Consider the following 16,927-nt stretch of genomic DNA (forward strand, 5'->3'; position numbering starts at 1 on the left):
TGTCTCACACCTTTACCTGCATGAGAACAGAGCAGCACATGCAGTACTCTGAAGGAGATGGATGATTCAGACACTGTATGTTAACTTTTCATTTCAGGAGGAAACTATGTGCCTGTGAGTGTGAATTAAGTCTAAATTCAGAATCCAATTTTAAAGGTGCAGAACTTGTCAGCATCAGATTTAAAGAAAAAGTACACTGAAAAATGAAATTTCTGACATAATACAGTCATCGTCTTAATTTTAAATGCCACCTGCACTGCTCTTAAAGCTTATGAAATGATATTTCATGAATGCATGACTTACATGCATCTACATTCTACATTCTGTGTTACATAAAACAAGGTCATTTAAAGGGAATTCCTAGTATGGACAAAAATATGTGTCATTGTTTGTGCAGATGGATATGAATATATTCTGTGAATAACATTTCAATCTGTTTTAACAGATGGCTTCAGTTCATTTTTAACTTTTCATACTTTGATGGATAGAAAGAACTGCATTTATTTAAAATAGAGAACTCTCGACATACATTATAAACATTATAATGTGTTTTTACAGTCAATTGATCAAATTAATGCATTCTTTCATAGTCAAGTCTTAATTTCTACAGTACGTTTGTTAAATATAAAAATCATGGAAATTCTGCAAATCTTTTTGTTTTGTTTTTCACAGGCATGAATATTTCTTTTCTGCTGACTAACCCTTAAGTACTCAAAAACATGAACACCGTGTTTTTCCATTTTTTTGCAGTATAATAAACTAAAAAGGCTTCAAAAATGAGTACAATACCTTTGTCTCTACATCTTAAATGAAGATCTTACTCACAACATCACTTCCAACTCAAGGCTGCTGATACTAGACTGATATGGTGGAATTACTGTAAATCTGAACCTGAACTAATTAAACATGATGAAGAAAATAGATGGAATTGATAATAAATTGCTAAGAGCTGTTCCGCCAGCCCCCATCTCCTGTAGCAAACGTACAAGATCTGTTCAAAAACCTAGTGTGCTGCCTACGGAGGCAGCATTTTAAGACATCACATTGCTGTTCCAGAAGGTAGGCAGCTTAATTATGCCGCCTCCAACTTTGTTTAGGGCAAATTCAAAGGCTGCATCACATATATCCTTTATAGAGAAGGCAAATCTGTAATACACTGCATTGAGTTCTGTGAAAAAATGATCAAAGATGGTGGATAGGGAGAGAGAATTATAAGGAAGCTTATATTATCATAAAAATGGTTTAATTGGAATTATTAAGTGTTTTAACTGATAATTATTTTGCTGAGTTTTTTTATGCTTTGGAGTACTGTAGTGTAAGCTTAGCAGCACGCTAGCACCAAGCTTATTTAAAATGAATTATGAAAACATGTCTCTCTTGGTATAATCATAAAACATAGGCCTCTGAATGTTTTCTTGTAGAATATTCTTGTAGAAGTTGCTTATTACTCCTCGATTATGTATACGGTATTTGATATTCATGGTGGATTGCTTGATTTGTGGTGAGATCACAGCGGCACACATAAATTGATATAGGATTACACAGAAATAACTGAGGAAACAATTCAGTATCCTTCAAAGATCAATGGCACACTCTGTTTATCAGACATTTCTCTTTTTCTAACAGCTTTATTTTTGCCGTTTAGCTTTAGCTAGATGTTTGCAGGATGTGAAATGTTTTAGAGGTTGTTGTGGAATGATTTCTTAACATAATAAAGAATATCAATTACTCAAAAATTATGAGTGAGGCAAGCAGAGTGACACTTTTAAAGTGCACCATTATATTGAGGCAGATGAATGGTATAGTGATATAGAGACATTAGCATAAGCCAATGATCATTTTATTGGAAAGAAAATGACTCTTTTAGATCATAAAGTTAATGGTGCTGCTTTTTATTACTTTGTTATTGGTTTTATAGAGCAAGCTTAAGCTGTATTAATGTCTGCTGAGTCCTTTTATATTTTTGTTGAATTGCTAATTTTATTGTATTATGATTTTATAAATCCATTTTGATTGCCCCATGGACTTCTTTCTATTGAGAGAATATTGTCTTACTTACAGAGGCACATGATAACATTATAATCTGAGTACAGTATACATATTATCTGTATTTTAATGTATGCAAGATTAGCATGTCCTAAATTACAGTATGTTGAAAAGTGAAAGTGGCCATTCATGGTGGATCCATGCTTGCTTATGAACTATATTGCAGAAATGCTTGCAAACGTTTTCCATACTATTGCTGCCAAATGCATGTAGCAGTCTGAGTGATACTCAATGAACAGCCATTCACTGACATGCAAGGAAACATTGCTTTCTGTCAGCATCTGCCCACGGACCTCTTCGTGAAAATGCACAAGCAAACAAATGCACATGCACACTTTAACCTTCAGAAAGGGTTCCTTATCTTCATCTATAAGGTAATTTATTAAATCAGATATCTATGTAAAGAATTACAACTGAAAGCACCTGCTTAGTGAATTTTTTTAGTAATTTGTTCATCCTCATGTTGTTGTCGTCGTCAGTATAATAAAGGTGAATGAGGACTGGGGATTGTGGCCACATTGTGGCAAGATATTGTGCCTACAAATGAACTAAATTAAAAAAGGGAACAAATGAGTACAACTAATTTTATGATTTACCTAAAATTAGGGAACAAATGAAACAAACGTGGCCAAGATTGAACTTATTAATAAGTTGTGAGAAGAAATAATGTATGGTCAGTGAGAATTGAGTCAGTGCAGTTCTTTTGAACGTCTATTCATCAAATAAATCTGAAGAAAAAAATAGTACGGTATTGCAAAAATATCAAACAGCACTGTTTTTAAGCATTAATAATAATAAGTAATTTTTCTTGAGCAGCAAATAAGTGTATTGAAGGATCATGTGACGCTGAAGATTGGCCTAATGGCTGCTGAAAATCCAGCTCTACAGGAATACATTAAAATTTTATGTTATTTTTAGTTATAATATTTCACAATATTACCATTTTTACTGTTTTTAATCATAATGAACAAAAGAGACTTCTTTTAAAAACATTTCAAATAAATAAATCTTGAACAATAGTGTATTTTTTCAGGAATAAATCTGTATGGTAGTGGTCTGAGCCAGGACTGAGGTGACATGTTTGTGTGTGCTTTTATGTGACTTGCCATGAGAGGTTGGGACAACACAGTGTGCCCACACACACACACATGCACCATGTGACCGGAGTGCAACCACAGCTGCATATGCGTCATGAGCAAACACACACATACATACACATATCTAAAGTCACGCATGCTGATCGGTGCAGGACTTGTCACTATTCCTGGACACACATTACCACACACACACATGACCTGAGGAACAGGAGAGAAAGTTTGACGTAGATTTATTGCCATGTGTGTGATTGAAAGAGAGAAATGCCAGTTTTACTTTGCTGCCTTTTGGTGGAACAGTTTATTGTATAATAACTGTATTATGTATGACTATGACGTATGACAATCATAAGCTGAATGTTACAGTGTGTAGAGAGGTATACTATTTCATTTGATTGCTGTAGAGCCGATTGTTTTGAAGCTATGCTGTTGCTGGTAAAACTCAGCTGTTGCCATGTTGGTAGTTACCAGTCCCCTGGTGTGAAGAGATTTGTTAGGAAGAGAGAGAGAGAGAGAGAGAGAGAGAGGTGTGTGTGTGTGTGTGTGTGTGTGTTTTGCTACTGTACTGGTTGTACACTGCATTGGCACTGCAGTAATTGACAGTTCGTCGATGCAGTCATCTGGACACCCACTGGCATGATTCGGCTGATCCCAGAGCAGGTCTTACGCAAACGCACGCCCCTATCACACCACTGCAGACATCATGTGTGAATTTTTGTTTACCTCTTTAGCCATGCGCTTCCATCAAAAGACTAAACTCCCGGACAGGGCGCACGCCTACATGTGAGTAGAGGACTGGAAAAACTCAGAATAATGAATGTTAAATGTTATATGTGAAGATCTGGGACAATAGTTCAGCCTGACCAATATTGCTTTTTTTTTTTTTGACAAATACAAATTATTTTATAAGCGTGTGATAGCCTATGTTCATAATCAGTTTTTAATTATCATATTTATTTGTGCTTTTTACTTGACTATATCAGTAAACATAGTGTGTGTAGCATAATAATTATAATGCACAATTAAAACAACTTTGCATAATAAACTACTATTGATAATAATAATCATTAGTAGTAGTAGTAGTAGTAGTAGGTCTTTGTGCAAAGTTGATTTGGTAATGAAGTAACCAATTCAGTTGAAAATTGAATAATTCAATTCAATTCAATTCAAGTTTATTTGTATAGCACTTTTTACGATAAAAATCATTGCAAAGCAACTTTACAGAAAATTATGTTTCTACAATATTTAGTATTAGCTTATAAGTGGTGATCAGTTTATGTGCAAATGACAGGAATTTTCAGAAAAAAATTATACAAGACATAGTTAACCAGACATTGAACACTATTGACAGCAATTATAATGTGATTATATGTATCCAATGTATCCATAACCACATTAACAAAACATTGGGCTATATTAGACAACAACAATAAAACATGCTTAATTATTACTTATAACAACAGTAACTTCATTATTGTTGTTTTTGTTTTTGTAGTTGTAATTTCTGCAATGGTGTCTTATAAAATATATAACTGTTAACTAAATTGAAAAGTTAATATCAGTTTTAAAATGATGGTTTCAGTAACTAAAAACAAATAAGCAAAATGTGACTTAAGAATAATTAAAAATATAATTATATGACATGATGTATAATATAGATAGATATAGATAGATAGATAGATAGATAGATAGATAGATAGATAGATAGATAGATAGATAGATAGATAGATAGATAGATAGATAGATAGATAGATAGATAGATAGCAAAAAGCAAAAAATGGGGTTTCCTTTAGTAATGCTGGCAACAGGAAGTGAGTCATCACAGTACAGTACGGTACACCTGCTTTAGGGAGAGAGGGATATTGAAATCCAACTTACCTTTGTACAACTTTTCCTTCTTTTTTGTGTTTCTCTGTCTCTTTTTCTCGCCGAGTGATCATTGAATGACTCAATATTTTTTTAATGTCTGGCTTGTTTTGTTAACAGTATGCCACACATGCCACTCTTTTCACCTTCTCTCTCTCTCTCTCCTTTTATCTCTGCCTCTTTCTCTATGCATCATGTCCTCTCTCTGTTCCTCTTTCACACTCCCTCCATCTTCTCTTGTTTCTCCCTCGTTCTCTTCTATTCTGGCCAGATGGCTGAGTCCTGACTGGGCTGCATATGGGCATTTGAAATGCTAATGTTGGTTAGTGTGCTAATGTTTATCTACACTGAGCAGATTCAGTGCCAGGATCACAGACTTGTTTTAGTCAACAAATAGAACCTAGAGCTCATTCTCTATCTCTCTCTATTTTGTTTCTTCTCAGTGTGGAGGGAGATCGTCAATGTCCGGACACGGCTAGTAGTCAGGGCCCATACCTGGGCAACTCAGAGCGCTATGGGAACATCCAAAATATTCCTGGCCCTCAGGGGCCTCCTGTGACCCCTTCGAGCCAAGCGAGTCTTGCCTGGGCGCAACGGACCCGCAACCAGCCCGCCAGCCTGGCACTCCGCAAGCAAGAAGAAGAAGAGAGCAAGCGCTGCAAAGCGCTCTCTGACAGCTATGAGCTCTCCACAGACCTGCAGGACAAGAAGGTGCGGATCTGTGTTCCTCTAAATGTGATGGCCTCTAAAAATGGCCTAGATTTGGTCATAGGAAATTAACAAAATTATATATATATATATATAAAATAGTCGACGAATCGATGCTTTGAATATTCGCAGGGTGTTATTGATTATGCCATTTTAACTGTATGGGGGAGCTCAAATGTCTGATTTCACATAGAGCTACCGGTTTTATCCCAATAAGTTAATATACAGCCTGTTATGATAAAGCTGTAAGAATCTGAAAAGAAAGAAGCTTCAAATTAATATTTTAAAGTGCGTGAATAAATCCAACCACCCCAATAGATTTATGTTTCACTGTCCATAATCCGTGACCAACAAAGAAGCATCTTGGCAGCAGGGATTTAAAACTTTACCAAGACTCAAACTGACACAGGAAGATACTGGATGTTTTTTGAACAGGTAGGGTACACGTAATTTCAGAACATTTCAGCGTATGTATATATATTGTGGATATATTATTTATCTGATGTAAGATGCATTTAGTTTTGAGTCAAGCGCTTCATTGGAGTACTACGGTTATATCTCTTCAGCGCACAGCGCGAACAGGAAAAACTACAGTGCAGAATATTAATAACTATATATACATACTATTATAATGAGAAGACCATTATACTAAAACGCGAGTTTAGCTGCCGTGTTTCTGAACATTCTTTCGTGAAGAACGCGTCCTCAAAAGGATTTCGCTTTCAGAGCCCCACAGATATGTTCATGTGTATTCGGGCCCTTTTTGCAAATAGCCTTTAAGTCTTAATATTAACGTTATGTTGTACAAATAACAAAGCATAGATATGAAATTATGTGTTGAATCCCATTTATTAAAAACTTGCTATCAAATGCGTCACTCTACTGGTCATCTTCAGCTCACACAGCTCAAAACAGAAATTCAGAACGTTTGTATAATGAATGCTAACGTTTTAGGCTAACGTTCTAATGAGAGCGCTATTGTAAAAAATTTTTTTTAATTGTTACGATTTCGCTGATGTTAAGTGTTAGCTATCTGTTCATCAAAAAAGAAAACATAATTTACCCTGTTTATATCTGCAAGGTTTTCATTACACATTTTGCCTGTGCGTTAACATCAGTAATTATGTTAGTCGAATGTCTAAGGTCATCTTCAGCTCACACAGGTCATCTTCAGCTCACACAGCTCAAAACAGAAATGCAGAACGTTAGTAGAATGAATGCTAACGTTTTAGGCTAACGTTCTAATGAGAGCGCTATTGTAAAAAATTTTTTTTAATTGTTACAATTTCGCCGATGTTAAGTGTTAGCTATCTGTTAATCAAAAAAGAAAACATAATTTACCCTGTTTATATCTGCAAGGTTTTCCTTACACATTTTGCCTGTGCGTTAACATCAGTAATTATGTTAGTCGAATGTCTGACTTGACTCTAGTTAATGTATTTTGCATCGCCCCCAAACATATGATTCGACTATCAGTCGAATATCGGCAAGATTTGAAAATTCCGATACGACTATGAAAATCCCTAACCCTTATATTACATCGTAATATATATATTTTATGCAATGAAATTGCGTGAACTTGCAAAAACTGCGGTTTGATGAAAAAGAGAAAAAAAATGTGATTCCCCCAACACCATTTTCTCACTAGGCTACTACCTTAATGTAAAGAGTAATTTCTTATTACTTCCTATGATAAGCAATCATACTAAATCACAGAACATTTAAATTGCAATCTCTTACTGCAACGTTAATTATTTTACATACTACTAATATAATTACAACTGTAAGTTTTTTGTACTGTTCTGTAACAAAAAAGTGCAATCTTACAACTGTAAAGTTGTTTCAACTTCTGAATGAAACTACAACAGTGTTGTGAGCCTAGTGAGAAGGGGGTGTTGGGGGAATCACCTTTTTTTCTCTATTTCATTAAACCGCAGTTTTAGCAACTTCTCGCAATATAATTTTGCTCCACTGTCATGTAACAAATCGGGAAACTGCTTCGCGCATTCTTTTGCGCTTACTTTTGTTGGCAAATAAGAATGATTTGCGCGCTTCAAGTTTCACCCTGGTTTCACCGCAGGGTTTGCAGATGATGTTCACGTCACGTAATTACGTCACTTCATAAGGTTCCCATGGCAATAGGGGGAAAATGGCGCTTTACTTGTGTGAAGTAAACGCAACATTTTTCAACTTTCTGCTTTTGCAACGAAAATCCAGGGATTATGAAATCATGCTAGCCCCGCATATTTTGTTTTCTGAAATCGGCAATTTATGCGGCAAAAGAGCGGTGTATTTGAAAAAATGCGACCCCACATAAATATGCGCCCTTTGACTGATTATGCATTAAATTAGTCGATCGCATAATCGCGTTTTTCTGGAGGGACTGGTATATATATGTATATGTATATGTATATTAGTGTTGGGCGATATGGTCATTTTTCAGATCGTTATATCGTCAGCCCATGAGATCGACGATACACAATATTATCGTGCATGGGTGGAGCAAAAGAAAACTCTTTGTTCTCATCATAGCATAACTATTTGGTGTTTTTTTTAACCGAGCAGGTGTGCGAGAGAGAGCCTATGGAATCACCAGTAATCGAAAAAATATACTTTCAATAATGCTGATAAACTAATGTTAAATACAAAAATACTGTATTTTAAATGGCTAGTTCATATGTTTTCGGGCGCAAATTTCATATCGCGCGTCCGGTGACAAATCTGCCGCATCTGCACACGGAAGTTATCAGTCTAAATGTTTTGCAAAATCAGTCAACGGTGAAAATCAATAGTCGATTTCATTTAAAGTCCAGCAGTTTAACACTAATATTGGACATAAACAAACATGTTAAATATAAAGTAAGCTAAGTTCATCTTTTATTAGTAGAGTTCAAGAGTTCAATTGTACTGATGCATCAGTCATACAGCACTCGGGACCTCGCCTCATGACGAGACCAACGCACCGCCACAGAAACAAGAAAGATATGCATTCTAACATAACTGTGGCATTACACTCAGATGGTGAGGGCTCGTTTAAAATATTGCACATATATAGGCCGAATTTCTTGTTAAAGTGCAATGAAATACTTATCTGCAGACAGTGTACATCTGTTTGTGGATGGAGACTTTGTAACGGCCAAAACTATGTATTTTTATTTTGCATGCATCACATTATAGTGCGGTGTGCATGAAAATAATAAAAAGGTGGCAGAGCGAACTTATCCACAGTGGTTCTCACGTAGTCCTTCTACGTCACCACATAGTGTGCGTTATAAGTTAAGTGATCAGTCTTTAAAGACAAGGATTACGAGAGAACCACTATGGATGAAAAGTTCACTCTGTCGCTTTGTTATTATTCTTTCTTTATTTGTAAGCCATGAAAGTGTTAAACTCTCATGTATGAGAAGAGCGCATTATCGTGTAGCAGCCATTAAATGTGTGGGACGCCAACTCCTTGTTTTCTATCCCTTTAATTCCATGGATTTAACGAGTTATCTGAGTCAAAGCGGACAACTTCAGCGACTTCAAACTCTAATCTTCCTGCGCTCGCTGTGTGTGTGTGTGTGTGTGTGTGTGAGAGAGAGAAATGCGGTGCTGAAGTGAAATTGCTGGGCAGTTTGATAGCTGAATTATAATAAGCAGCCTAATAAAAATAATTGTTATTATTATAATCTAATACATTTATAGGAAAATGAGCCTAATATCATCTTGATTATTGACAGAGAAATCTGCTTATGTTGATATCTCTGACTATCATCGATACACGATACTATCGTCTATCGGCACAATCCTAATGTATATATATATATATATATATATATATATATATATATAAAACAAGTTACCGTATTTTTTGGACTATAAGTCACACCTGAGTATAAGTCGCATCTGTCCAAAAAATACGTCATGATGAGGAAAAAAACATATAACACAAGTCGCACTGGACTATAAGTCGCATTTATTTAGAACCAAGAACCAAGAGAAAACATTACCGTCTCCAGCCACGAGAGGGCACTCTATGCTTTCTTTGGTAGGCTACAGGAGCACTGAGCAGCATCTTTGGCAGCGCCCTCTTGCGGCTGTAGACGGTAATGTTTTCTCTTGGTTCATTTCTCTCGGTTCATGTCAAATTAATTTTGATAAGTGAGTCGCACCTGACTATAAGTCGCAGGACCAGCCAAACCAAGAAAAAAAGTGCGACTTATAGTCCGGAAAATACGGTAATCTGTTTTCTTAAAATGTAAACATTTTGAAAAATGTGTGGGAACCATGCATAGCACAGGATTATATCAGATGGTCACAGCATGGTGTTCTAATATATAGTGTGAAAATAAATACATATCATATTTGCTTACAATTATACATTGTAAAGTAATGTAAAGAAATTGTTGCAATCTCCAAAAAGCAGTAATACCATGTTTTAATACCATTAATGCAAGGAAATCAAACACTGTTTACTTTTCTGAAGTGTTTTGTGCTTAATTAATGTTTAGAATTCTCAGCAGCACAAACAGCCCATAGGAAAATCTACTTATCACAAAATGTTTGTGATTTAATGTGCATGGAGGCCATCTTACAGGCTTTAAACTACAGTCTTGCCTCAAATGTACGTAATGGCCTCCAGTCATGCTAATGTGAACCCAAACCTCCATCATCTCACATAATGAAAGATGGAATTGCAGTTATGATACAGAGTGCTGTTATGCTTTCATATTAATACTAAGAATCTCTGCATTGTGGAATTGTCCACTCATGGAGAGGAGTGACCGGGACGTATGAAAATAATCCAGCACCCCAACATCTACAGAATTACTGCTGATATCTTTTTTTTCAAATAAAAATAATTGAGAAAGACTGTCATTAAAAAATTTATTTCCTAGATTCTTTGTGCTTCAGGTTTGAGGAGTAAATGTAGACACATTATGCATTACCTTTGAAGAACAACGCACCAGTTATTTTTCTTTTTGCACTCTTTCTTCAATTCTCTCATGCTCGCTGTTTGTCCATCTTCCTTTGTATCAGGTGGAGATGCTGGAGAGGAAGTATGGAGGTTACTTCCTGAGCAGACGAGCGGCTCGCACAATACAGACGGCGTTCCGGCAGTATCGCATGAACAAGAATTTTCAACAGCTACGCAGTTCCGCCTCTGAAAGCCGAATGACTCGCAGGATCATCCTGTCGAACATGCGTTCACAGTATTCGTTTGATGAGCGACAGCCACAGGCAATATAACAGTATAATAGTTAAAACCTGCACAAAGTAGAAAATTCAGCTTGTCTGTTTTGTGTTGTTTACATAATTTCCATAACTTGTTCATTATTCTGTAGGTTCAGCCACAGACACCACAGCAGTCTCAAGGTCGATTTACCAGCCATCACACGTCGGCTCTGGGCACAGCTAGCCAGGCAGGAACAACAGACCCACAGCAGGAGACTGACTCACCCGCACACTGTCCTTCAGACAGAGAGGAGTACTCACATGCAGACGACGCTTTCAACAAACAGGTGACAGATGTGTGAAATACTATTTGTAAATGAAAGTTCTGTTAAAGATTAAGGTTAATTTCAATACAGGTCAGATATATATAGTTGGGATAGAATAGATTTAGACTGCTTCAGAATTGGTATAAAATTGTTGTTCTTTCATTTGATGACAACATATGATGTTGTCTTACAGCTGACAAATCCATGAAAATGTAACTAATTACCATTATTTCTAAATGACAAGCCACAGCATTCCACTAAAGGAACATTTGGTTACTTGTCAATTAGCAGACACTTTTTTTCCCCAAAGAATCTTACTGCACAGACAGTCTCCCTGTAGCCTTGAAAGCCTGTATAAACTGGAATGATGGTCATTAGCATTTTTTTTTTTTTTGTATTTTATGCACTAATTTAGAATAATTTAAATATTGTTAAATGGTTACTGATAAGATCAGGTTAGGCAAAATATTACAAATGCACAGATATTTAAACTTTAAAATGATTATCAGTCATTTTAAATACTAAAATCGAATTACAGTATGGAAAATGTATAATGAGTTTTGCTAAAAAATTGAAAATATTTTTTTGTAAAGTTGTTCATTTCAAATAAACGCTGTTCTTTTTTTAACTATCTGTTCAGCAAAGAATCCTAAAAAAAAAGGTTTGCACAAAAAACAAAAAAACATTTCTCAACATTAATAGTAATTATTAAGTGCCAAATCAGCATATTAAAATGATTTCTAAATGACTGTATGACATTGAAGACTGGAATGCAGAAAATTCAGATTTGCCATCACTGGAGTAAATTTGACTTTTAAAGGAATCAAAATAGAAAACAGTTATTTTAAATTGTAAAAAATATTTCACAGTATTACTGTTTTTAACTTTCATTTTGATCAGATAAATGTAGCCTTGAGAGACTCATAAAAACATAAACAATCTTACAGACCCCAATCTTTTGAACAGTAGTGTAAATGTATGTGTGTTTCCTCTCTCAGGTGACATCTCTGGCTGACTCTATGGACGACACTCTGACGTGTCAGCCCGGCCGAGGGGACTCTGAGGATGGTGGTGGGGGAGACGGTGAGGAGACCGAGGATTTTGGCGAGTGTGTGTGGAGCAACAAACCTAACTCACGTAGGGGGGTCATGGGGGAGCAAGAACGCCTGGGGGTCATGCACGAGGACAGCACAGCTACCTCGTACAGCGACATCACGCTTTATATGGATGACGGCATGCCATGTTCTCCACTATCCATTGAGCGGGTTCCCTCCAGTACGGACACAGAGTACTGGGGCGTAAGCAGCAGGGTCGGAGGACGTGGAGACAGTCGGGAGGGCGGCGAGAGCAATAACAGCCGGCGTAGCACACCATGCACTGAATGCCGAGATTTCCGGTTGCGGGGGTCACACCTCCCTGTTCTCACCATAGAGCCACCTAGTGACAGTTCTGTTGACATGAGTGACCGTTCAGATCGTGGCTCCCTCAGCAGGCAGCTGCTTTATGAGCAGGAGCCTACAGCAGGCGGATCGCCTCAAGGGACTCTCAAACACAACCCCACCCCTCGCACACCCAATCCCTGTGCGGCACAGGGCCAGACGAGACCCCCGGGTCGTCCCATCCCATCCCCTCTTCCAACACACATACCACAACACACAATAATGCACCACCATCACCACCCACACCTTCACCATCCATTGCACCACCACCCTATGCCGCACATCCATCACCCCTACCCTGACCCCACGTCTCCCTCGCCCACTCAGCCTCCACTCACCCCACTTTCTTCCTCATCCTCCACGCCACTGCCTGCTACTGGCTTGGAGCACTCGGATGGGGACAACGACTCCATGAACTCCACCACCAACTCCAATGAGACCATTAACTGCAGCTCAGGCTCTTCGTCTAGGGACAGTCTAAGGGAACCGTTGCCTCCTCTAGGAAAACAGACCTATCAGAGAGAGAGCAGGCATAGCTGGGACTCGCCCGCCTTCAACAACGACGTGGTGCAAAGGAGGCAGTACCGCATTGGACTGAACCTCTTCAACAAGTAAGAGATCTTCACCAAAATAGGATTGACATTATGCTCTTTCTGTTGACCTTTTGAGTTGTCCCGCAGTCTAATATATATATATATATATATTTGTTGTTTGACTGACGTTAAATGACAGAGACAGCAGGTCTATAAGGCTGCTGTCACTTTAAGACCGAATACACAGATCTAATAATGTAATGTATTCTGTTTGGATACAAAAAAACCTGTCTATACTAAGGCTGTTGTTGCTCTGTTTTATTTGTCTTTATTTCAGTTGATTATAGTTTTACTGTAATGAATCATATCCTGTATGTTTTATCCTAACTCTACATGTCTTTCTCTCGCCGTCTTCTAGGAAACCAGAGAAGGGGATCCAGTATTTGATAGAGAGAGGTTTTGTCTCAGACACACCTGTGGGCATTGCACGTTTCATCCTGGAGAGGAAAGGCCTGAGTAGACAGATGATCGGGGAGTTTCTGGGAAACCGTCAGAAACAGTTCAACAAGGATGTGTTGGAGTTAGTAATGATGTTTTTCCTATCTTCCAACCCCAGACTGTAGCAAAGCATCCATATGCTGTTCACACCAGCCTGGAGACAAAAAAAACAGACACAGGCTAAAAAATCTACAAAAGCATGTTGGCAGAAGAATTTAGCGATCTTTCTTTTTGTTTTTCTTCCTCAGCTGTGTGTTGGATGAGATGGATTTCTCTGGCATGGATCTGGATGACGCCCTAAGGAAGTTTCAGGCTCAGATTAAGGTTCAGGGGGAAGCCCAGAAGGTGGAGAGACTGGTAGAGGCCTTCAGGTAGCCTTTGCTTTCATCTCACCCTTTACTCTTTTCTCTGCATTTCATAGTTCCACAGGAGTATGAACTTCTTTCTTTCTCACAGTCAGAGATACTGCGTGTGCAACCCTGTACTTGTCCGCCAGTTTCAGAACCCAGACACTATCTTCATCCTGGCATTTGCCATAATCCTTCTCAACACAGACATGTACAGCCCCAACGTCAAAGCTGAGAGGAAGATGAAGCTGGAGGATTTTATCAAGAACCTTAGAGGTGATCCAAGCCAATATACCTCCAGCTTTTGGTGTCCAATTGAAGACAGTACAGCAGTTTTCACCTTCTGTTTCTTGGTCATTCTCCCCCTCCCCCTCCCCCTCCCCCTCCCCATTGTCATTGGCAGGAGTGGATAATGGACAGGATATTCCCAGGGATATGTTAGTGGGCATCTACCAGCGCATTCAGAAATGGGAACTCAGGACAAACGATGACCATGTGTCTCAAGTGCAGGCTGTGGAGAGGGTCATCGTGGGCAAGAAACCTGTGAGTCAAACCATGTGTTTCACTTCTGCATGTTATATTTATGGTTGAAACTCCATATTGTTGTCCAACTTGTAGTAAAAAGGTAATATGATCTCTAGATTTTTATTTGTCTGGTCTAGTGTAAAACAAACCAAGCTGTGTTTTAATATGCTTTGTGTGTGTGTGTGTGTGTGTGTGTGTGTGTGTGTGTGCATGTCCAGGTGCTTTCTTTGCCACATCGCAGGCTAGTGTGCTGTTGTCAGCTGTATGAAGTCCCTGACCCCAATCGACCCCAGCGGAGTGGAGTTCACCAGCGCGAGGTCTTCCTCTTTAATGACCTGATAGTGGTGAGTCTTCACTTACCGCATATTTGCCTTATTACTGTAAGAAGATATAGTAGAAGAAAAATACTCACTTAGGTTTAGAGTCATGTGCACTTGCAATAATTATGTAATAGTACAATATTTGCATTGATAAATGTATACAAGATGTATAGGCCTATTGTTTTTTTAGTCTATAGAATATAACTGTATTCAAAGTTACACTGTACAATTTCAGACTTATAACTGTATATTTGCATTTAAAAAAATTTAGATTTAAAATTACAACTTTATCTTCTGGATTTATAAATATATATTTAGATTTAATGTAATTGTTTCATATACAGTATATATATATTTCTCTACAGGTAATTCATTAGTCACAATCAAGCAATTTTTGGTCCTCGCTGCAGCCAAAGTGACTAAAATAACATATTCTTTATACCTGCATATTAGATATTTATTCATAGAACTACTGCTGCTACTACTACTATTAATAACAACTGTTGAAAACATAAAGAACGAGAAGTTCAGAAGTTAGTTGGTTCAGAATTGCCCGTCTTGGCCTAGAGAACAGCTATTTAAACACAAGGGGAAAAAACATTCAGTCATATGTATCTAAACAATTTTGTGTTAAGAGTATGTGTATGTATAATGATGATAAGAACACAGCTGAACATCCCTTATGTCCCTGCCTTCAGGTAACAAAGATCTTTCAGAAGAAGAAGACATCTGTGACGTACAGTTTCAGACAGTCTTTTCCCCTGGTGGAGATGCAGGTTCATATGTTCCAGAACTCCTGTAAGTATATTCATCCCTCCTTCTGTCTGACCATCTGTCCCTCCTTCTTTATTTATACTATCACTCCATTCCAGCTGGTTTACACACTCTGCTCTCATCCATTCCATCACTCCATCTCATCTCCGTGCTCTCTCGTTACCCTTTCCGTGCTCTCATGTAGGTGGTGTTTTGATTTCTTAGCAGCATATGAAGAAGAAAAATATGTCCATCTGAAAATCCTCTATTGTGGCTATGCAGTTAATTTGGAACATCTGTGGAATGTCTGTTTTCAATTTATCTTAATCAGTGTTTGTTTTGCACTTGCATTCCACTAAAAAAATATCTCCACATGGTTAAGACCATATTTTGAATTAAATATATCTTTCCTACATATTGACATGGTGAAGTACAGTACTTGTGTGTATCTATGGATTTTGTCAGATTGAGAGATATATAACTAATTACATGAGACACAGCATATCCCTCTTTTTCTGGGTCTCTCTCTTATTGATTGCATTTACCCTCTCCCTGTCCCTCTCTCTCAGACTACCCTCACGGTATCAGACTGACATCAGCGATGCCCGGCAGTGAGCGCAAGGTCCTGATTGTGTTCAACGCGCCAAGCCAACAGGACCGAACGCGCTTCACCAGCGACCTGCGTGAGAGCATCGCTGAGGTTCAAGATATGGAGAAATACCGTGTAGAGTGTAAGAAATCCTTTAATGTTACCTGTTGTTTCATGACATGACCGATCAAAAGCATGAGATTCCTTTCATGTTTGCTAGCTGAAATTTGCTGTGTATCTGATTAATTATTAATTAACCCCTGGTCTGTCTTCTCCATAGCTGAGTTAGAGAAGCAGAAAGGTGTGATGCGTCCAGGGCTCCTGAGTAGAGATGGGGACGGGGTTGGCGGAATAAAGACTGAAGCTGTGAACGGCACTCTGGGTAGGCCCAGTCTGGATGACACGTACACAGCAGGGGAGGGGCTTAAAAGAACAGCACTTAGCTCCTCACTGAGAGACCTCACTGAGACAGGTACAGCACACATTCACAATTTTGAAATGCTGAACTTCTGTAACAAAGTACAGTGTGACAGACACTGCCCTCTAATGGCACATTATGTCCTTTCTTAAGGCTTTTTAAACAAGTGTCTGGAATAGCATGCTCATAATTTTTTTCAATGATTAGTATGTACATTGTCACATTATGCAAAATTTCTGTATGCATATAATGTACAGATGATAAATTTTTTAAGATGTGCAGTATATAATGTAGCAGACTCTGCGAAA

General features: G+C 38.0%; 1 protein-coding gene across 3 annotated transcripts in view; it reads left to right on the top strand.

Annotated features, from left to right (window-relative positions):
- Positions 1 to 16,927, top strand: part of LOC128018708 (IQ motif and SEC7 domain-containing protein 2) — a 60,995-nt gene that overhangs the window by 38,716 nt on the left and 5,352 nt on the right. For all 3 annotated transcript variants that reach the window (XM_052604417.1, XM_052604418.1, XM_052604419.1), the window contains 12 exons: positions 5,450 to 5,717; positions 10,737 to 10,937; positions 11,042 to 11,218; positions 12,196 to 13,247; positions 13,588 to 13,749; positions 13,916 to 14,038; positions 14,124 to 14,290; positions 14,418 to 14,557; positions 14,758 to 14,883; positions 15,558 to 15,657; positions 16,182 to 16,343; positions 16,482 to 16,673. In XM_052604417.1, the coding sequence (XP_052460377.1) occupies positions 5,450 to 5,717; positions 10,737 to 10,937; positions 11,042 to 11,218; positions 12,196 to 13,247; positions 13,588 to 13,749; positions 13,916 to 14,038; positions 14,124 to 14,290; positions 14,418 to 14,557; positions 14,758 to 14,883; positions 15,558 to 15,657; positions 16,182 to 16,343; positions 16,482 to 16,673 (2,870 nt within the window). The remainder of the gene's footprint in view (positions 1 to 5,449; positions 5,718 to 10,736; positions 10,938 to 11,041; positions 11,219 to 12,195; positions 13,248 to 13,587; positions 13,750 to 13,915; positions 14,039 to 14,123; positions 14,291 to 14,417; positions 14,558 to 14,757; positions 14,884 to 15,557; positions 15,658 to 16,181; positions 16,344 to 16,481; positions 16,674 to 16,927) is intronic.

Source organism: Carassius gibelio, chromosome A8 (assembly GCF_023724105.1).
Source record: "Carassius gibelio isolate Cgi1373 ecotype wild population from Czech Republic chromosome A8, carGib1.2-hapl.c, whole genome shotgun sequence".
NCBI classification, from domain to species: Eukaryota; Metazoa; Chordata; class Actinopteri; order Cypriniformes; family Cyprinidae; genus Carassius; species Carassius gibelio.